General features: G+C 42.1%; 3 protein-coding genes across 5 annotated transcripts; all 3 read right to left on the bottom strand.

Annotated features, from left to right (window-relative positions):
* Positions 1 to 1,254: 1,254 nt before the first annotated feature.
* On the bottom strand, positions 1,255 to 9,950 carry asb11 (ankyrin repeat and SOCS box containing 11). The gene is made up of 7 exons (XM_056427013.1): positions 9,944 to 9,950; positions 8,627 to 8,706; positions 8,414 to 8,521; positions 7,414 to 7,564; positions 7,209 to 7,343; positions 2,828 to 3,016; positions 1,255 to 2,746 (listed from the first exon to the last, which is right to left on the bottom strand). The coding sequence occupies exons 1-7, from the start codon at positions 9,948 to 9,950 to the stop codon at positions 2,622 to 2,624; spliced, it is 795 nt and encodes a 264-aa protein (XP_056282988.1). The 3' UTR covers positions 1,255 to 2,621.
* Positions 9,951 to 10,795: 845 nt separating this feature from the next.
* piga (phosphatidylinositol glycan anchor biosynthesis, class A) lies at positions 10,796 to 17,384 on the bottom strand. Of its 2 annotated transcripts, none has more exons than XM_056431414.1 (7): positions 17,285 to 17,384; positions 16,163 to 16,639; positions 15,807 to 16,077; positions 15,389 to 15,521; positions 13,473 to 13,605; positions 12,434 to 12,640; positions 10,796 to 11,568 (listed from the first exon to the last, which is right to left on the bottom strand). In XM_056431414.1, the coding sequence occupies exons 2-7, from the start codon at positions 16,607 to 16,609 to the stop codon at positions 11,281 to 11,283; spliced, it is 1,479 nt and encodes a 492-aa protein (XP_056287389.1). In that variant the 5' UTR covers positions 16,610 to 16,639; positions 17,285 to 17,384; the 3' UTR covers positions 10,796 to 11,280. The 2 variants fall into 2 exon arrangements, with proteins under 2 accessions (XP_056287389.1, XP_056287394.1); XM_056431419.1 differs by having other exon boundaries at positions 16,163 to 16,324; positions 17,285 to 17,361.
* A 236-nt stretch (positions 17,385 to 17,620) lies between these two features.
* On the bottom strand, positions 17,621 to 21,672 carry si:dkey-192g7.3 (butyrophilin subfamily 3 member A2). 2 transcript variants are annotated; one of them, XR_008833733.1, is made up of 5 exons: positions 21,498 to 21,672; positions 19,941 to 20,246; positions 19,546 to 19,835; positions 19,070 to 19,178; positions 17,621 to 18,870 (listed from the first exon to the last, which is right to left on the bottom strand). XR_008833733.1 is itself a non-coding variant. In XM_056431478.1 (5 exons), the coding sequence occupies exons 1-5, from the start codon at positions 21,538 to 21,540 to the stop codon at positions 18,828 to 18,830; spliced, it is 801 nt and encodes a 266-aa protein (XP_056287453.1). In that variant the 5' UTR covers positions 21,541 to 21,672; the 3' UTR covers positions 17,621 to 18,827. The 2 variants fall into 2 exon arrangements, 1 of the variants encoding a protein (XP_056287453.1); XM_056431478.1 differs by having other exon boundaries at positions 19,536 to 19,835.
* Positions 21,673 to 21,816: the final 144 nt, after the last annotated feature.

Genomic DNA, 21,816 nt, shown 5'->3' with positions numbered 1-21,816 from the left:
TTTGTGATTGTGAACTTTTAGTTCTTAAAACTAAATAAAAACATCTGAATTGATTTGAATCCCAGTGGAAGGCCTGTGGCTCTGCTGGATATCTGAGCTTTCAACACCGGGCAACAAGTGAAGTGAGTGGTGCTCAAAACTGAGGGATTACATTCTTTGAATTATTAATTTTATTGCATTATACCGTTTCTTTGTATTTTACCTACACCCTCAGTGAACCGTGGCTTCAGAGGAAAGGTCAACACCCTTATTGTTTGATCTAACGTGCCCTCTGTTTCCAACACCTTCTGAGGTCACTTTCTACTAAATTAAATACTTTGTCACAGGTGTCCGCTGACTCACACGCAGCAGGAAATCCATCAGCACGCCCCAAACGAACGCACGGCATCACAACATATCTCCCTCTTCCTGAACTTTTGCCGAAGGCCGAGACTTTTTTACTTGTCGTTTAGGTGAAGACACGTCGCGTTACATCAGATCAGACAACATTGTTCAGGGCTCAGTAGAGGTGACCTTTTGAGATGGCATTTGAAGACTGGAGATGAATTCCCCTTCAGCAGCACCGCCTTCAAACCTCACTCCATCCCTCAGCGCATCAGATCATTTTGGTTTTGCTACATTAAATGTATGATATTTGACCGTGCTACACAATCTGGGCTTATTCCAAATGGCAAAATGAAGATAAGAGAGCGGGAAGTGTTTTAATGAGCACAAGGAAACAAACAAGTTCAACAAATCTATCTTTCTAGAATATTTAGCACATATTTGTAGTGTAAATTTAGACCTTTCACCAATCAGATCAGTTGTTGGAGCCAGTAACCAGAGTCAGTAACCAGAGTCCGTCTTGCGTCCCAAACATATTTTGTTCTCTTTGATTTTCTTCTGGACCGAAATAACCTGACACCGGGTTTACTCTGGCTGGGTCAAGGCGACCGTTTTCAGAACACACTTATGATGTTTACCTCTGTTGGTGCCCAAATCCCCATTACCAAGGAACATCTGTTAGATTACTAAATTACATCTGGCTAACTCCAAGGAGTTCAAACTAAGTTTTATGATTTTCTCCAACAGCGTCTTTGTTTGTTTTAGATATATTGTGTAAAGACACAGGTATGTGGATGTTCTTATTTAAAATCAGTTGATTAGTCTTGTGACTGATGGTGTAATGAAAGCTGTGACCTTTGAAGAAATCTGAAGAAGTGTGGGTTGTCGGATATGAATAGTATGCTGGTCAAAGAATGTGGGCAGATAGGATTCTCAGTTCAGTGGGTTTTATTGGTGCAGAGGACAGACAGACACGTGTGCAGCAATGCAGAAGAAACCCCCTGAAGACTCAAATGATTGCACAGGTATGCTGCACATTAGGGTACAAGGACATAAATGACTCTACATTACTGTTCACAGAGCACAATATAAACACAGATCAGAGTACAGCAATTGTGGAATTAGGAGCCAATTAAAACGGATAAAACAGTAAAAGACTCACTGCCGAATAAAAACACAGCTCGGCAGGCTTTCTCACATTTAGATTACTATAATCCGTTTAAAATACTTTCTACAAAATACAGTATTTACTCAAAGTGGATACAGATATTTACACCATATATCTGTTTTGTGAGATCCTGCATAACTAAATCAGCCGAGGATACCGACCATGCAGCGCGACCGCCACAGTTCTGATAGAGTCGGGTGAGTTGCTGGTAGCGTCCAATTTATTTAGCCTCCATCCCGTTCTCCTTCTCAGTGCATTATATACCAGGGTACGTTGCAACTTTTGGCCATCGTTTGAGATGGAACAGGATTTAACTACAATGCTAACCCATCTGCATCGTTATGAGACGCTCAGAGACAATGCTCTGGAAGTGTAACGGCGAAGTATAAACACAGAAAAAAAGTTGCATACGGCCGCAGGGAGAGGTAGAAGGGTCAATCACACGTGGGAATTTCAACCTGGATCCTAATGTCTGGGATTGGAGTTTATGTCCAGTAATTCCGAAGTCACGTGTTCTACGTATTTTTTGTGACGTTGTGTATGTTTTACTTTGTTTCCGCTTCATTGTTAAGCACATCCGAGGTGTTTTTGTAGCCTCGACGTAAATGTAGTGGGGCGTCATAGTTGGACACGCCAGGGTACTCAGTGCATTAGAAGGTGACGCCATGGGTCCTGACCACGTATCTGTATGTTGACGAGCCGGGATGACAACGTGTTGTAGCCCCACCAGCTCCACGGAGATGAGGAGCAGGCTTCAGATGTCAAGGAAGCTAATTTCCCAAAAACAGTTTCAAACTTATAGCCTTCAGCTGACATCTCTGGAGGCAACGAGCCAGATTCCACCCAACTCCTTCTGCAGCCACAACATGTTCTCCATGCAGTACTACCTCACCAACACCTGCACACAGACCCCAGAGATCCCATTTGCAAACATTTTTGGAATAATTTAAAATCCATGGACACGAAATGGAAAGCACTTCATTAAAAGTATAAAAATACAGAACCTGATACATTAAAGTTTCAGCTATATGAATATCTTGGAAGTTTCTCTGAGTTTGAATGTCTTTTTTTAACTTTACAAATGTGAAGGACAACTCAGAGAGCCTCAGTAGCAAGGCAGCGATATGGCTCATTGGTAGAGGAGGAACTCCTTAATACTGTGAGGGAGGAAGAGGCCAGAGGCTCTGTGGAGACGACTGCTTCCCAGACTTTGCCGAATACAGAACCGACAGAGCTGAGACAGAGAGCCCGGACCTGGGCAGAGAAAGCAGTGTTGGTATACCGTAAAATAAATCAACTGGGTTTGTGTAACTCGCGTGAATGTCCAGAACGTACCTTTTTTCTGCAGTCCGACTCTCACTACGCTGTTTTCCGTCGACAGATCCAGAGGAGTCTTTCCCTCTGCGTTCCTACAACACCTATCAGCCCCAAAGTCCAGAAGAAGATCCACAATGTTGGCTCCTCCTCCTCGAACTGCAGCATGGAGAGGACTGTCCCGCCCACACCCGATTCGTACGTCTGCTCCTACAGGTGCACAGACACAGAGATGGTTAAACACCCTGGAGCACTAAATAAAATAAATAAATAAATATACACTTTTATTAATCCCCAAGGGAAATTAGTTCTCTTTTTTTACCATAACCCATCATAGTTATTAAGTGGGCTGCAGTGATGCTGGAAGGGTTCAGGGGGTTTGCAGTGCCTTGCTCGGGACAACTGACTTGCAGCTAATGGGGAGAGCGGGGATCGAACCCACGACCTTGCGGTTGAAGGACGGCCCTCTTACCCCACTGAGCTAAAGCCGCCCCAAACAGATACAGAGAAGACAATGAGAGGCTCTCTCATGTTTGATTGATTGTCCTGTGCTACACATAGACCCCTCGTGGTGGTCAAGCACCTGCCCTTTTGCCCTGGATGAGAAAACTGACCCTTTTTCTGGAGAATTTTTTTTTTCATTCACTATTTAAGAATAAAAAATACTTTCTCTGTCATCAATTCCCTCCAAATGTGTTTTGATATCTGACGAGGCTTCTTTTTTTTTTTACATGACTACCCATTAGCCAATCAGAACACTTGTACTGTCGTTGCCATGTAATAATTCATATTTATTCGTAAGTAAAATCATACCTGCAAACTCATGAGGGGTGAAAAAGGTGACAACGGGGTGGAGGTCCTCTGCTCAGACCTTTCTAATAAGAATATAATAGATGTGTATATATATAAATATACACATTTTATACATATATATTGCCGCCACACCTTGAAATATTCAGTAATATTTATTTTGCATGGGCCCAGGTGTGAATAGGAGCGAGGCCCATTCAGAGAAATCTCTACGGTCCACTTGAGCAACAATCACACAGGTTAACAAGTCCCACGTTACACTATTGTACAAATCAAGTAACTTCCTGAATTGTGTGCACTTGAACACTTTTTTAATTTCTAAATTATTTTAGAAATAAATTCCTTTTGTTCCTCTTTTATCCAATAACCAATAATATATAATAAACCTGCCCACCCACCCTGTCTGTGATATCCCATCAGAGGCCCCCACCCCGGGAAGTGGCTGAATGGAGAAGGGGTGGAGGGGTTTCTGTGAGATTCACAGACTGAATTTCTGCTGGAAATCACTTCTATATACAGACTCTGGTTCGGTGCTCCGTGACGTCACTTGCGAGTAGCGACGTCACAGCACAGAACCAGAGTCCTTACATGTCATGTGACAATGTTTCCATGGTGACGGACAAGGTCACGGAGATCGAAGGCACTGACAAGAAGTGACTTCCACCAGGAAACCTGTTTAAACTTTATATGCATGTACATGTTGTGTATGTATATATGTACGTATGTGTGTGCATACTACTGTTTATATCTGTCACGGGACACAACATGTAACTATCTAATCTTTCATGGAACAATGTAATTCTCAGGCCAGCAGACATTGTACAATGGTGGTAAAAAGCGAGCGCGCGATTAACATCCGCTAGCCTTAATTAACTGTCTTCACTTTAACTTCTACACAGTTAATAACTGTCAAAATATAAAAGCGAGCGAACATAACATTAATATATATATATGGTGCTTATGTACGTTTCTCACCTGTAAACACCAAGAGACTCGCATCAACAGCGGCGTCACTGTCTGTGTTACGCTGGTCTAACTTGTTTGTTTAAGACAAGAATTACGGCACCAGTCATGGCAAAACCCGCTACTGCCCCCTACTGGCGAACACAAGTATAACAATATTTAAAAATCATTCAAATTAGGAAAAATGGAAAAGTAGCACATCTTCAAATTTAAGAAGCTGGAACCATAAAATGTTTTTTTAAATATTTAAAGTGAAATTATTATCAACAATTTTTTTCTTTTCTTAAGCAACTAATTGATTAATCTAATAATATTTTTAGCTGAACTTTGGTAGTTTTACAACAAAATGTATGAAGTAGAAATATTATTAATGATATAATGATAGTAATAAAAAATATGCAGTCATTATATATCATATGGTTAAAGTCATTCATAAACCAACTTCCCTTTCTTTGGCCTGAACAACAAGGACTCGTGAGCTCTGCTGAGCCATGACTGTTCCCTGAGTCTGTCTCTACCTGGCTGTCACTAACATTATAACTTCTATACGATACCTGCCATAAATATCATACCAGAATTCGATACAATACCATAAAAACAATATGATGCCATACATTTGATTCTGGTATATTTATCTATAATAGTAAGAAATAAAACATCTGTATGGTTCACTTTTTACCAACTTTTTCAACACTTAACAAATGGCAGTATTATTAGTATTAATACAGCCAGATATTAATGAAACTACATGGTCCCATCATAGCATTGATTATACACTATGAGGCCGTTAGTCAGTATCTGACCAGATTATACAGAGTTCATCAGGATGAGCAGCTGTAGAGTTACATAACTTTACAGACTGTCTGCCTTGGAGACAAAGAACTGAAACATTTCACTTCTGGAATCATCTTTTTCTTCTTCTTTTTTAAAGCTGAAGACTTTAAGTCTCAAAAGCTCCGCCACTTGACGCCACTCGCTGTGAGCGCTGCGCAGCGCATTGCGTGCAGACAGCTTGACACAGAGCAGCGCGTGCGCTCTGATCGCTCTTTTAATGAAGTATTGATACAAAAAATATGCTAAATCATATCGTGTTTAACGTACAGGTACTTTGTTAGTATCGCTACACCGTGCAGCGTGACAGCAGTAGATGTAGCGGGGTGACATTCAAGCTAACCTGAACCCCCCAAACGCTGTGGACATCTGAACGCTGATTGGCCGAGACGCGACACGACCCATCAAAATGTTTTATTGCGAAGAGCACCACATCACATTTTCTCCGTGTCTCACTCCAATCTCATAAACGCCGGCCGACCAGTTGACCCCCCCCCCCCCCTACCCCAAAACAAAAACTCTTCTGATCTACACGATTCACTTTGATGACCTATTTTTATTTCAAAACGGTGAATTTCACCGAAAGGTGACAAGTTTGCAGGTATGAAAATGTAAGCTAGCTGTCTAATCCTGCCAAGAGGAAACGCAGGTCGAAGACAGCTTAATTAGCGTAATGCTGCTTATGCTTCAACTGTCACAAATCACTTTTGGCGATGGATGCCCTTTTTTTTTGGTTTGAGCACCTGCCCTCCAAAATGTCTGTGCACGTGCCTGCAAGTAGCCCTTGAAAAGGTAAATATCATTGTCAGTGGCGGGCCGTGGGCCTGGGGCCTGGGCCTTCAGTGAGGTCCTACACAGTCCCACCCGAATTAATCCACCTCTTATTACTATCATTATGATGCCATGGCTCTAGACCAGGGCTGCTCAATACCTCGATCACGGCGTAGTATTGGTAGATCGCATGACATTAAAAAAAATTGGCCCGCCCCCGTCATTTTCTCTATTGCACGTCTGCAGAATGCGCGCATCGGGACGGAGAAAAAGAAGAAGAAAAAGTCACTTGCACTCGTTTGTTCACTAAACAGGGCATTGTCGCACCCAAAGCAGATTTCAAGTATATGCTCGACCAAATCGACATCTTCTCCTCCTTCCGCCATTGTGGGTTGAAAAAACAGCTTTGTAGTCCGCGAATTAATTCCTTTATCAAATTCAGTTTCCTAGTTCTGAGGTTTTGCATCTACCTGCCCATAGGACCCGCCTCTCAATATTGGTAATCCAATCAAAAGACGTGCAGCACTCCGCCTGCTAGCTGCTCCTGTGCCGGTTCCGGGGCCAGCTAGAAGGCCTAGAGGAGCCAACTCTAAAGCTGATTGGTTGACACAACATTGTCATTCCCATTCACTTGAAGCTACCAGCGCCTGCAATGTTGATTCTGAAGGCCTAAGGGCAGATTTTAGCCCCCTGGCAACACACGATGGCTGAATATGATTGGATAAAAGATCTAACATAAAGACCAGCCCTCCAAATCTCAACCTGGCGCTGGCAGCAGCGCAACCAAGAGGAACGCTATGAAATTAAGAGAATAACTCTTACTCTGGGAAATAATTGAATACATATTTGTGGGAAAATATATTTAGAAAAAAATATATATTCTGATGATGTTTAGGCCAGCAGAGAAGGCCTTGCTGGCCCTGACGGCCCGCCACTGATCATTGTTATAAATCTGCAGTGAAACCAAACAAGGCAACACTTGAGGGGATAAAAACATGTTGTCACTCCATACTACAGATTACATAACCTGAGTGGAGCAGCAGCCTGACACAGTCGGCAGCCCGGGCCATGCAGGCAGAATACAGCGGCGTCCCCACCACGGGGAGCTCCATGTCCATGTCCGCTCCGTACGACAGCAGCAGCTCCAGACACTCTCTGTGACCTGATGGAGAAACCACATCACGATCTGTGCACTTGACATCAAACCGTGTCTTTACACTTTGCACACTTACCTTTCTTCGCAGCCTCGTGAAGGGGTGATGCCAGCAGGTCGGGGGTGTGGATGGAGGCGCTGTGCTGCAACATGAGCCGGACACAAGCAGCACTCCCGCTGCTGCAAGAGTTGAACAGAGGTGTGGCGCCATCTGTTGACACCATCTCCACCTACGGGGAGATAGCAAATGAAAATATGTCAAAGCTGGGCTGCTGCATTACCCAAAATGCAACCCAACCTCTGAGACTTCTTTCAGAGATTTGATTTATTTGTGCTTGCAGACGGCAAACTCCGAAGCCTTGGAACTTGCATTCTCTCTAATGACCAGCAGGCGGCGCCTCCTCTGGTTGCAAAAACCAGTAAGAGTGTATAGAAGTCTATAAGGACTACGTCCACTTCTGGTATACAGTCTCTGTGTGCTAGTGCTGACTCAAGTGACATCACTGAAGTCAATTTCTCACATTTTGGCAGCTCCCTTTAAGGCCACGAAATGCCGTATGTCACGTTGTGCAGTAGTTCTCATTCATTGATGCGAGTGGAGTTCCCATGTTCCCGAGAGTGTTCATGTCTCCAGCGTCCCCCGAGCCTAAATAGGATAAGCGTTTCGCATAATGGATTGAATGAATTAAGTAGGCTACAAATACATTTTTCTTAATTGTTTATGTCCCAATATGTTTGAGGATCGAAACTAGTCATACAAAAGGAAGTATAATCCTTAATATCATGTATTCATTTTTTTTGCTTTCATAGTCAATTTCTTTCTGATGCAATTAAAGTTGGCACAATATAATGTTACTATATTCACAACTTTGTTTTTTAGAGTAGGCTAAAGCTGTAATTTTCTATTTTATGAATCCCCAAAATGTCCCCTCATCTGTATCCTGACGTTTCTCTCCCTGGACACATACCTCAACTGTGAATGTTACCCAAATATGTCAATTTTATCATTCATAAAATAAACATAAACACCGTAAAAACACACACACCTGTACTTTAAACAGAAAATACAATGTTCTTACATTTGCTCCACGGTCCAGCAGGAACTTGGCACACGCGTAATGTCCACCGAGGCAAGCTTCGTGGAGAGGAGAGACGCTGTCCATGGTGAGCGTGTCTACGTGGAAGCCCTGCAGGGGAGACGAGAGAGGATCCCGCTATCAGGGACACCCATGAGGAGTTGAGGACTGTGCTGCGCATCGCGCGCGCACATCAGGATGACACCCGAAGCTCACTTGAACTACGAGGCTTCTCATTTGCAGCAGCCTCCCTTGGCAGGCGGCCTCGTGGAGAGGAGTTCTGTCCGACCAGAAGTCTGAGACACAGAGAAAAAGATCCGGAATGTCTCCGTTCAGAAAATACACAGACCAAGTGATGCAGCTCTGTGTTCATTGTAATGTTAATATAACCTCATTTAAATAGGTGTGTAACCAGTTTCTCAGGGCCACCACACCCCAACCCCACCAAACAAGCCACAGTGAGCAGTGTTTACCTGCAACGTTCAAATCAAGAACCACATCCCTATAATGACCCATACACCCCACTGACTGGAAGGTTTGGACATGTTCTCACAAAGCAGTGGTTCTCAAACTGTGGGGCGCGCCCCTCAAGTGGGGCGCCGAGGTATTACAGGTGGGGCGCAGTGGGGACAACTTCACATATTCCAAAAGTACGTGTAAATATTTACGTTACGGGCGTTAACAGGTTACGTTTCCGCATGCGCGATCGCGACGTCCAAGCTCCGATTCGACTCACGTGTCGCTCAGTAGTAGAGGTTAGGTCGGTAACACTCACGAGGAAACCTGTTGTCGCGAGTCTTTGAGCTCGGAGAAGAAATCCGTCATATGATGACGTCATATGATCAAACGCCTCAGCTGCAGACGAGATCAGGATTTCACTCAGATGCTGGAGATGTGAGTCAGGAGACTTGATCAAGACAAGAGTATTGATTCCTTTGACAATCTGAGTGAATTTGAACTAATACTGATACAACTTGAGGGCTCACATATCTGCACTAATTTTGCTATTGTTTTGAAATTATATTTAGTGTAAAACTCAGTAAAACTCTTTATTGCCAAATACTTGAACTAGTTTAGTTTAGTTTTTCACAGGTTGCATTTATTGTTATTATCTTGAAACTATATCCAGTGCCAAACATATTAATTGCAGCCACAATAAGCTATTTGCCAAATATTAGGGGTTTTTTGCACAACTTTATGTGCATTGTTCTAACAAAGTGATTCCACTTTGTATTTGTTTTGAGCAATCTGGTTAAATAAAAAGTGATTGTAATTTTCTTTATTCTATTATTTGAAAAAAACACAGATGGAGGAGTCACAACAAATTGGTATTTCAATAAAAATTCAGTATACACCATTTTGTTACAATTTTGTTTGTGCGGTGGGGCACGAAAATTGTTCCTCCTCTGCAGTTGGGCTTGACTGAAAAAGTTTGAGAACCAGTCATAAAGTAACAGGAGTAATCCCGTTGTTATTCATATACTACCGTGACACGACCAGAATGAGCTAAAAAAGACAAAAGACAAAACTTACCAGCCATCAGTGAGTTGCATGCCAACCCCCCATAGATATACAAGGGCCTCTGCCAAGAATGTGAGCATAGGGGAACCCCTGTTTGAACAGCAGCCATCATGGGAAATGAAACGACAGACAACTCCTCAAAGCCTGACCGGGAGTCAAGTCGTCTAGGTGAATGCACAGACCTGGAGTCGGCCTTCCTCCCTTTCTTATCTGGGTCTTTGGCCACCTCCCCCACCTCCCCCACACTGCCACCTCCCGCCCACCCTTGTCCCAGACCATGGATATTGTCGACAGTATACGCATAACAATGGTTCTTTGGAAGGCCGTGTACCGATGATACACCTTCACTTTTGCACTGAAAACTCTGCATGCAAACATCTACAAGGGAAAGCTTGGAGAAGGTTCAGTGTAAATACACCTGGGTGGTGGAGGGTTATCTCTCTTCTGGTTGAACATATTTTAAGCCCCTAAAATGTGTTGCCACTAAATGATTTAAGTGTTACGATTACTAACAAATCAAAAGAATCGACTAAAAATAAGCTCTACATGTAGGCATCTGCGACACTTTAAATACATTACAAAGTCTTATATTTGATCTCCCTCCAGATGAAGTGATTTTTGCAGGCAGGATACAACGTTCAGCCTCCAATCACGACGCTCCGCATATCCCCATTGTTGCCGCCGCATCTCTATCGCCTCCCGGTTCACAGCTAGTCGCTGTTTTGTCCGGCGCTCTTCATTCCACAGAGCGGCCTCTTTTGTAAAATGATGTTTCTCCACACATGTAATAATGGTCTTTAGAAAGATGAACATGCTCCAATGCTGTGTAGACGGTCTAAATAAGACGACATGTGAAAGCAGATAAAACATGAGAAAGTACGCTTTATTTGAGTGGACTGGCGAGGAGGTCACACTATCACCTGAAAAAATCTCTTGTTTGTTTTATAAATATGAAACATCTCATATTCTTAAACAACAATTTGCTCTCATCTGCATACACCTTTGCACAAACCACATTTGACCAACAAAACCCTTGTTCTAAATAAAGTACGCATCAAACCGAGAGTAAGAAGACAGGGAGCCCTTTACTCCCTCTGTTCAGCTCCATCGAGACAGACTAACAAAAAAGTGCTTATTGAATCGCAAAGGAGTGCCACAGGTTTCTATTTTAAATCATTAAATATATAAATAACGAGATAAAATGCTTTCACAAGAGGTCCCTTTAGTAAATGTAAACAATGTCCGGGGTTACCACGAGTGCAGTCAGCAGCCATATTTCAAATGTCACGTGGCACCACACGCGCAAACATACGCTCCGTGTCAGCAATCACAAGGGAGGCGCGGGGCGATCACAGCGTCGACGTTTCCGGTTCTGCCGCTTGCTTCGTGTCTCCTTCAGAACGAGCTCCGGCTTCCCCGCGGGGCTCCTGCCTCCACAGTCCGCGGGGGCCGGTGGCGTCCACGGCCACGTCCATGACCCCATCTGGCGCCCACCACTGCAGAATCAGCAGGAACAGAAAGTCTAGAACGGCCATGAACGCAAAGATGGAGCCTGCCACGGGGCCGCAGTGAGACCTCAGCCTCCGCAAGCGTCTGTCCAGGGGAAGCACCTCCTCGCCGGCCACGCGGTCGTACACCTGTGGAGGCGCACGGGACACAGTGGGCAGAGTCACCGAGGATCATTCAGCGTGAAGCCTTCAGCTGTGCGAACCATCAGCAGATTTACGTGCGCAGAAGAAAACGGATTACACGGGAAACATGCACTGCGGTAACCTGGTTACCGTTTCTATGGGACCGTTCATCAGGGCGGTAATCAGATTGCTACACCGCGTCATATTCGGAAGGCATGGCTTTCTCACTGTAACTGTGTTAGTGATACAAGAGGCAGTGGCTTGATAACGTCAGTGTGTATTTGTGTATATTCTGTCGCGAGAACCCAATTTTTAGATGTCAAATTGCCGGCTGTTCTTCTGCGGAAACTGAGTCATTCAGAAAGCTGCTTTGTGTCCGCTTCAGTTTTAGTCAAATTAAATTAGAATTTGTGTTCATACAAGAAGGCATCTTTATGTGAAGTGATAATCCATTTTAAATTCCCAAATACTGATATTTCCAACAGGCTAAAAAACAAACGTTATCAGCTGTAGTAAACAAATCCAGAGAGATGCGTTTCTTTATAGAGGAACATTTAACACATGCGATGTGTTTCTTTAACTAGAGGAACATTTAACACATGAGATGTGTTTCTTTAACTAGAGGAACATTTCACACATGAGATGTGTTTCTTAGACATGAGATTTAAGATGACTGTAAACCAGTTAGTGACAGCATATCCTCTCATTAACCAAACATTTAATTTGAACTTCCACAAACTGAAGCTTCAGCTGTAGCTCGCTTTGGACTGTAAAAGAATAAAAGCGGAAACTAAAAGGTTGCAACTACATGCAAAGGTACGAACAAGATGCAGCTGAATGAAACAGCAGGTTCTGGTGTTCGTGAAAATACCTTTTCAGTCCTCTCAGCAACATTTCTCCACGTGTAGAGGTCTTTCACCCGAGCGTGGATCGAGGCGGGAGAGGCGACGGTCCCTGAACGCTGCCGGGCGATGACCGTCTCTAGACCGGCACACAACGCCCGCACAGTGGGCTCGCACATGGTAATCAAGTCCTCAGGCAACACCTCAGGAATCCCCCCCACTCGAGTGCTAACCACCTGAAACAGAAAGCAGCAACTGGATGGACATATTGTATACAAACACACAGAAGTTTAAAAAAAAGTGAGTTTTATACCCAACATTGATTCATCAGTCAGTGAGGGATGTTAACTGAATTTGATGTGAACATTAGTTATTGTAAACTATATCTATGGCTACTTTTGTTCCACAAACGGCCACATTAAGAGCAGAAAAAACGTTTTTTAAGCAGTGCCATGAGATGGAGTTGAGCAGCCACCTACGTGCACACACCCACAGGAAATCTGTGACAAGAACACTTCAAAATCTTCAGCTGTGTCAAGCCAATTCTATTCTGTTGAAAGGGCGTTTCTTTGTGTAGCTGGTTGGTTTGAAATTAGGCAACGCTTCTTTTGTTCCCGTTTTGGAGCCATTGGCAGTAAATAATTGAAAGATGTTTTCTACATTTGATAAATTGTAGAAATCAGTTGTTTACCAAGCTTTATGTTGCGAAATTAATTTGAGCAGAACATTTAGTACAGAATAATAATGTTGCATCATCAAATGAAAGAAAGTTTCTCTGAAACAGGGAGTGAGAGACTCAGAGATAGGAAGAAACAGGGAGGCAGTGTGTAGAAAGTAAATGTAAACAGAAAATGCAGCTTCCACATTTATTCCTGAGATATAGGAAACATTGCACCTCAAATGGCCAAGAGTGTTAAGATTATCTCATCAATCCAACAAGACGTGGTCATTTTAATAATCAATATACTAAAATCACCAGGTTGCCTTGTAGATAATCTTTGAACTGAAAGCTGAAAGACTCTCTTATAATTCCCTATCATTAAAACTATTGTATAAATGCCAACACACCTGCAATCCACAGCTGGCTCCTTCTAAAATGGCCATGCAGAACGCTTCAGTGAGAGACGTGTTGAGGAAGATGTGACCCTGCACCAGAACTCCACGAACATCGTTGTGCTCCAACGCCCCGAGCAGACGGACCCTGAAGTGACCCAATTCAAAAGGAGTGAGGCACAAACAACACCACCTTCAAGGGCTAAACATTAAAGGATTAGTAAAGGGCAACTCGAATGTCTTGTAAATCTAGCATCTTACTTGTCTGATTGGGCAAGTGGCAAAAACAAAAAAAAAGGAGTTAAAACACATAATATTTTCCAGAGCTCAAGGTGAAAGTATCCAAGGAGAGAGAGACTTCACTACCGTCTCATCTCTGTTGGCACATGCACAGAACCGATCGGGTACTCACGATAAAATGGCGATAGGTGAAGACAAAGTTTTTTGAGCTGAAGTGCAAGGGAGCATTTCAATTAACCTGGAAACAGGAGCTACATTTGGTGGTGTGTGGAAGACTTTAATTTACTTAAAGATGAAAAATTACAATTAACTTTGGTATCTGTTGTTATTTGATAATAGCGGGAAAAAATCAAACAATGTGAAAGTAAGTGTGGTGCAAATTGTAATGCGCCGCTATTACAGCAAACTTTATGTTTTGGCCTGTAACCTTTGAACTGCAAGTCTTAAAAACAAAGTTATTCGTCTCTCTCCTGCATTACACACGTCCAGATGAATACATCCATAGAAGTCACATCCATTCGCATCTAGATCCTTTTTCTGTGTTATGTTCAACAATCGTTCGACCTGTTCCCCTCTTGGTTGCTCTGCTGCAGACTGTTCTGCTTTTTAACTGTTTTGCTTTTTAACTGTTCTGCTTTTTAATTGTGTCCATTTTTAAATATGTTGTACGGCGACCTTGAGTGCCTTGAAAGGCGCCTTATAAAATGAATGTATTATTATTATTATTATCGTCACGAATTTTGCTTGAATAAACAAGCAAACAGCAGTCTGTGCAGCAAAGAAGGCGGGGCTTCAGAGCTCAGCATGTAGTCACCAGCCTGCTAGTTCACGCTTGCTGCTTGAGACGTTACAGCCAGGGTAGGAAATTGACAAATGTTGGGGGGCAATTTTTCACTGAGAAATTGGGGGCACTCTTTTGAAATTTGTGTAAAATTATTCAATTCAATTCATTTGTATAGCCCAATTTCACAAATTTGTCTCAGAGTGCTTTACAATCTGTACACATAGACATCCCTGCCCCAAAACCTCACATCGGATCAGAAAAAACTCCCAAATAACCCTTCAGGGGGAAAAAAGAGAAGAACCTTCAGGAGAGCAACAGAGGAGGATCCCTCTCCAGGATGGACAGAAGAATAGATGTCATGTGACCAGAAGGACAGATTTAGAGTTTGTTCTAAATTGTTCAAAAATATTGAATATACTTATTTAGGCTTCCAGAATATGAGCAATTGTAATAAAAACGGCACTAATAAGACTATTAGGAAGAATTCTGCAGATTAAGAACAAAAACAAAACACTATTACATTATCGAATTTATGGGGGCATTTTTGGCCCCTCTCCTAGTGACATCAGGGGCAAAATGATATTTCTTAGGGGCAGTTTTGCCCTCGTGTATTTCCGACACTGGTTACAGACACATTATTTTTCACCTCCCTGGAGTCAACAAGCAATGAGCAGTTCTCAACAACCTTGCAATGAGCACTTCCGGGTGTCAAGCGATCGTCCCTAGTGCAATATATGTTGACAGTGTCTTCGACTCTGTTCATACAACGTGGCTACTGCAACAGCATTACCCGATATTCAACACAGTTGCATGTAAAGCGGTGTCATTTTAAGTTATTACAGAGAGCATGTCCTAAACGAGATTTAAGTGGCACATCCCTATCACACAAAACTTCATCCAGCAGTACCTGTCATGCAGTTGGTATTTCTCTCTCACTTCCTCCAGCACGAGTCTCTTCGGTCCCTCTCCACCAATCAGAAAGTGCAGATCTGGATGTTTAAGGCAGAGCTCCGGGATTATTCCACCGAGAAGATCGATTCCTTGAGGAGGAAGAGATTGTGAACACTTGCTTAAAAAATTATGATACAGTACTTAATGAATGCCAATTATAGCATAAGTAAAGCTAAATATGTGTCGCTGATACCAATATTGATATTTGAGTGATTGAAAATATTTATATTGGCTAATAAAACAACTTTAATACCATCCCATTCCGTGGAACTGGAAGAGATATTTAGGTGTGAATTACAACATTGTCTAATTCAGCATGACCTTCGACAGCAGCCATTCTCCAGCAGAAATATGACACAGCAGCTTCTCCGTACCTTTGCGGTAGACAAGACGGCTGACAACAACAATAGTGATCTTGTCGTCCGGGCGCTGGGAGGGGTCGGGGGTGAAGTCCGTAGGGTCAACAGCGTTGGGAATAACAGACACTATCTCTGGGTTGAGTGCTGCACGGAGCACTGTGTTCTCCTTACTGGTGTACGACACGCACACAGTGTGGTTGGTGTCGCACAGCGACACAGTCAGAAGCTTGTTGGTCAGCACAGAGCTCACATCAGCAAAGCCGAAGAGCGAGTGGTCAGTAAACACCTGGAGATGAGAAGACGCTTTAGGTTTATGTCAGCAGATTAGGTGCAGCATAATGATTTTGATACCTGGCACTTAAGTCGTATACCGTGTTAAGGCCCATGGTCTTGGCGTGGAACAGTGCATCATGGCCCATGGCGGAGAATGAGCTGTGTGCATGCACCACAGTGATGCGTTCCCTTACAAACACACAGCGCATCAGTGGGAGACTGTGGTAGACAGTTGTGGATGTGGACTGATTGTACATCACCTGCAGGGGGAGGTAGTAGACCTTCAGTCCATTGGTCAGGTGCCTGACACCCTTCCTCCTGCCATAGGCATGGGTGACAATTACCACCTTGTGTCCCCTTTCAATCAAACACTGAGATAGCTGGTAAATGTGACTTTCTACTCCTCCCATATTTGGATAGAAGAAGTCGGACACCATGCAGATGTTGTGCTTCCTGCTGGGGACCCCAGCGACCTGTGCAGGAGGTCCAGAGACTCCCAGAGTTAAAGGGTTATTCACAGCTCGTGATCTCTTTCGTTGGCCCATTGTAGCTACCTGGTGTGGCCACACACCTCACTGAAAAACATTAGTTTATTCATTGATTAGTGAGTAAACTGCAGGATTAACTGGTGACAAAAGTATTTTGAGAATGAAATAAGAGTAAAAAAAACTTTTTGCCAAAACAAATGTTGACAAATGATTGATAATACTAGTAATAATAAGATTCCAATACTTTACCGTGATCTTGAAGTTCACAATTTTTAAATGGCAGTGATTTAACAAAAATTCATCATTCCACGTTTCCAAATTCTTAAATGTGAGAATTAGCTTTTTTCTCTATTAAATATCATTTACAAATTCTATATTTTTGTGTTCAGGCTGTTTTCCTCAAATGTATTAACATTAATTGTTGAGTTTATCAAACGTCATAGGTTGTGGTTTAGTGCCCTTTCACTACTGGGTGTAGCAGCCTGAGTGTTAGATACATCTTCGTGTGACTTTTCGCTTTAACTTGCTTTAGTATCCGTTCACATACACGAAACTCGTATTTTCAAACAGACTAACGTTGTCTGGTAAAATGTAAGTGGACTATTCTACTCGCCAACGCTTCCATTGACGTTGTTTACATCTCATCCAACCTTAGCATCAAGCTAACACTCTGTTCATATTGAACCGCGTATTTAAAGCAGCAAGTTTCCCCAACTGTCTGAATCGCCTTACCGTGGATAAAATGTCAATCCACTTCTCGCCTGTGAAAACACACAGAACTCTTTTTCAGATGTGGGTTCATTTCTACTCGCGAGCCCTGAGCTAGAAGCCCGTTGACTGTATCACTTCCGGGTGTGACGCTACGTCACAGGTGATGACGTACTGACTCCTCCCACTCGAGCTCCGGCTGACATTTGCGGGTGGCACGTTTGTGTACATCTACAGGGTGACACGTTTACAAGGTGTGTATTTGTCAAAACAAACAACAACAATAACTAACTGATAAGGAGTCGTTTACAGTGTCTTACAGTTCAGAATACACATATTTATACAAAGAAAGTGACACGATGAGAGGATACACAACTTTATCAAGGAAAAGGTACAAAAGGATACACGGGCTGAACTGGGGTGTGGGTGGGTTGTTCTGGTATTCTAACCCAGCAACGCTTTCTTTTATTTTAGACTTTGTTTTTGACCTTGACCCTCTTTTTCTTCAGATTGGATGGGCTCTCCTGTTTTCAGCTATAAGGAAAGCTTCTGAACAAACCCAGATCAGGGGACCAATGGTGGAATGGCCATTGGGACCAGCAATATGTTTCAACAACATCTATTTAGACTGGAAAAGGGAAAAGTCTCTGTCTGTTTAATTGTTCTGTTTGGGATCATTAACAGGCATAGATGGTTGGCGTCTAATGACTGTAACCCGTTTATTTATATAAAGTAAAAACAAATCTGGCAAAGCAACAACATTCAGTGTAACGATATCACAAAGGCAGAAGGACACGCTCCATTTGAACACAACCTATTGTAAGAAAAGAAATAGCTTGTCCATTTAATTTTGGGATAAAAAAACAGTAAACATAATACACAAAGCATAGTGCAGACTATAAGCATTGTGCTATAAAATATCACCCTCATGGTCACACAATGACCCCAGGAATCCTATTTTACATAATGGTGGAAGTGTTTTAAAATCAGATCTAAAATCTCCACAGTAAACATCTCTCTGTCATTATTTTTCTTTTCTCACATCGTGGCAGTTACAGTACAGCATAACCACCAAAGTAGATTCAATGGCTGTTTCATGCTGTTTTTCTTTAATGAAGGATATGGAATCAAAAAAAAAATTCTCTTGCATTTCAAAAATGTTTACCATGTCAACAATGCAGCTGTCCAAATAATGCAGGCGACTGATATCAATATGAATCACATCACTGTTACCTGCTACATAATCCACAAGAGTGCACACTTCCAGCAATCTATTTTGGTTGCGTGATGATTTTGTGATGACCGATTACATTTAAATGCATCACGGGCAATCTCCTCTTACAGTCCTTGAGTTTGAAGGGAATAATTATAAAGACTTCCCTGCAAACATCCATGACAGCTGAAGGTGGACGTCCTTTACAGAGGCGCAGCACTCCCTCAGTGGCATGAGCACAGGTTGAAACCTGTCTGTGGACAGTATCTGAGTGGGCATGATGCCACATTCAGAAGTAACCACATGTTGTAAGTGGTATGTAAGCCTACTTTGTGGCATTGGGGTTTGTTGTGTTCAGAGGTTGTTGGTATTCACTTCTTGTGTGCTCGGCGACCTCCTATATCCAGGACAAAAGACGAAAGATAAATTCCACTGAGAGATCCGGTTACAACGGCATATTTCAACACCGAAGAGCAAAAGTGGTAACGCTCGACTTAACGACTGCAAGGGGTGTTGTGCAACTCTGGTTTAACCAGTACAGCTGAAATACAAGCTAAGTTTGAATAACGATCTCTGGTGTGATGACAAACACTTACTTTGAAAACAACAACAACAAGAGTAGGGTCAGTCCAAACATCATCACGTGGATGATTTTTAACCAGACTCTTACTTGCTGCAGGCGGTTTGAATTTCCTACAATTTTTTCTGTGGAAGGAAATTACAATAATATGATAAATTAAAGAACAAATCAATTTGAAGTCACATACCCAACAACACTTTTACTTGGTGTTTTACAATATGTTGTTTTATGATTGTTGCCGTTTACTAATAATATCTTAATGCATTTAATGTGGAGTCGTAAAAAAAAAAAACTTGCATTATACAGTTTACAATGTAGTACCATGCTATCGCTGCTCGCCTGTCTAACCGTTTATTAGCAATGGAGGATCTCTCACACACACACACGCACACACACACACACACACACACATATACACACAGACACACAACGGTCATTGGTAAGTGCAATCCTCTCTGAAATAGATCAAAACAAATAGTTACCCGTCCTTACTCCACAGCCAGAGCTTAACAACGTTGATATGTTGTTGGCCTTGACGTCACATCTAGGTTCTGAGGTCCAGTTGAGCCTAGTGCTGAGTGTGCTGTTGAAATGATAGAGTCCATCCAGAGCATCTGTGTTGTTTGTGTGGGTTATTCTAGTTTCGGTTAAATCTGTGAGAGGCCGTCCATGCAAAGTCCACTGAATCCGAGCCTCTCTGTAGCGCCCTGTCACGTTACACTGGAATACCTTCACACCTCCTCCACTCAGGCTGTTTTTGGTCTGACAAAGAATGAAGCTCGCTGGTGAGAGAAGACTGATTTTAGTGCCTCTTCTGTAAATTCATGGGTGCATGAATGAGTGATTAAATACTGCCGGTATATATGCACAAAGGATGAATGACTCACCAGAAACATTTAGATATATATTGGATTTCTGGTATGTATCTCCACGGCGAAAAATGCATTTGTATCTCCCCTGGTCCTCCGCTGTGATATTGGTGAGGAGGACAGAGCAGTTATCGTTGTTCTCGGTCAGAAATATTTTGACCCTGTCCTTGAATCTATTGGAAAGGGTCTTGTTGTGCTTGTATATCAGCATCGGGTTTGGTTCTTCCATCTGCCACTTAAACTTAAACTCCTTGTCCAACTCTAAGCAGGTGCACGGCAGAAGGACACTGTCTTCTAAGACACCGAGAATTGTCGTATCATCACCTAGAGTAAAAAAAAAGATTAATTGGGATCAGTTAAATTTTAAGACTCTTTCTGAAATATGTGTGCGTGTGAAACACGTCGACCTTGAAACATGCAGTTAACTGAACTCAACAAGCTCATCAGTCGTGCAAATGTAAAACCAACTGAGTTAAGTTTACTAAACTTCACAAAACAAGTTGAGTGAAGAAATATTAGTCAAATTGACAAATATTACATTATATTCCCAATGTTTATAGAACCCATGTATGAATAACATTTAAATCAAATTAAAACCTCCCAAACCTCGTCTGTTAATCTGTCTTCTGTTTGTGTTATCAGTGCTTCATACATATTAAAATATAATAATATGAAGTCATATTATAAAGTCTACTCTGCTAATTACTGTGCAGATTTGCCTGACGTCACCCATGACTGCAAGGCGACTTGTTTGTATTGAAGATTCACTTTGTTTTTATCTCGTGAAGTACACGGATGTCCAACCAAATTAAGAGAATTGTTTATCTCTGAGATAATGGAAACAATGGGAACAAATGTGGCACCAGTCCAACTGGTAAAATAGTTTGGTTTCAAACTATTTCGAAACATAAATACTGTTTTTCACTGAAGCCCAAAAGTCTTATGTTATGTCTCTTGTGTTACGCAAAGGTCTGACAAGTCAATTTAAACAATAGAAACTATGTATAAAATATCTTCAACTATAAACAAATCCATTTACATCGCATTAGTGTTGAAACTCTGTTGATTACAGTTCTATAACCATGAGCAGCAGTTGGTTCTGTTTACATACATCTTACAAGAACTGAAAAGAGACAGGTTTATTATGTGTTTTCATTGAAGGGGCGACTTTGTAATGCAAACTGATCACAGCACACCGACTTTATTACATTATATATTTGATATATCATAGTGATGTTTTAATTTCTGCACAATGTGTTCGATTAATATTATATATAAATAATACAACTAATACGTTGTATTTATTACATATTCAATGAGCATTGTTGGGGGAGCCTGTATTAGATTTCCGTTGCCAATGACTTCTAAAGTAACACATTTAACAGGAATGCAAGACAAGGTCTACGGCTGCAGGAGCATTATATCCTATAAACACTCATATATTCCATCTAGACTCGTTTAATAATACCAAAAGTGTGTGTGTGGTAAATTTACAACGGTTGCTGAACAAGCATTTTCAATATTAATACATTTTCAGAAGCAGACTTTATTGGTTTCAATGACCTGACGGCTTACCTGAGACCAATACCAGCACGAACACTCCCAGGTAGGTCCGCATAGTGCCAACCGATCTCAAGTGTCTTGAGGAATACGCAGTCAAATTACTGGCCTATAACAATTTCTCGGCTATATCATTATTCCAATCCTGTGTTTGGATTCACGCAAAAGTGGTTTAAAATCCCAGCCCGTGAAAAACGAAAGCGATCCACACACACGTCCGTCTTCAGTGTGACTGAAACCAAGGAAAAGTTTACCCGGCGGAATTTCCGGAGTATCGTCGTAAATAATTAAAAGGAACACATGGCGTCTGCCTATTGGGAAATATGCCTCCCAC

Source organism: Pseudoliparis swirei, chromosome 2 (assembly GCF_029220125.1).
Source record: "Pseudoliparis swirei isolate HS2019 ecotype Mariana Trench chromosome 2, NWPU_hadal_v1, whole genome shotgun sequence".
In the NCBI taxonomy this organism is placed as follows: Eukaryota; Metazoa; Chordata; class Actinopteri; order Perciformes; family Liparidae; genus Pseudoliparis; species Pseudoliparis swirei.
Note: the sequence above shows the minus strand (reverse complement) of the source record. Positions and strands in the feature narration are given on the sequence as shown.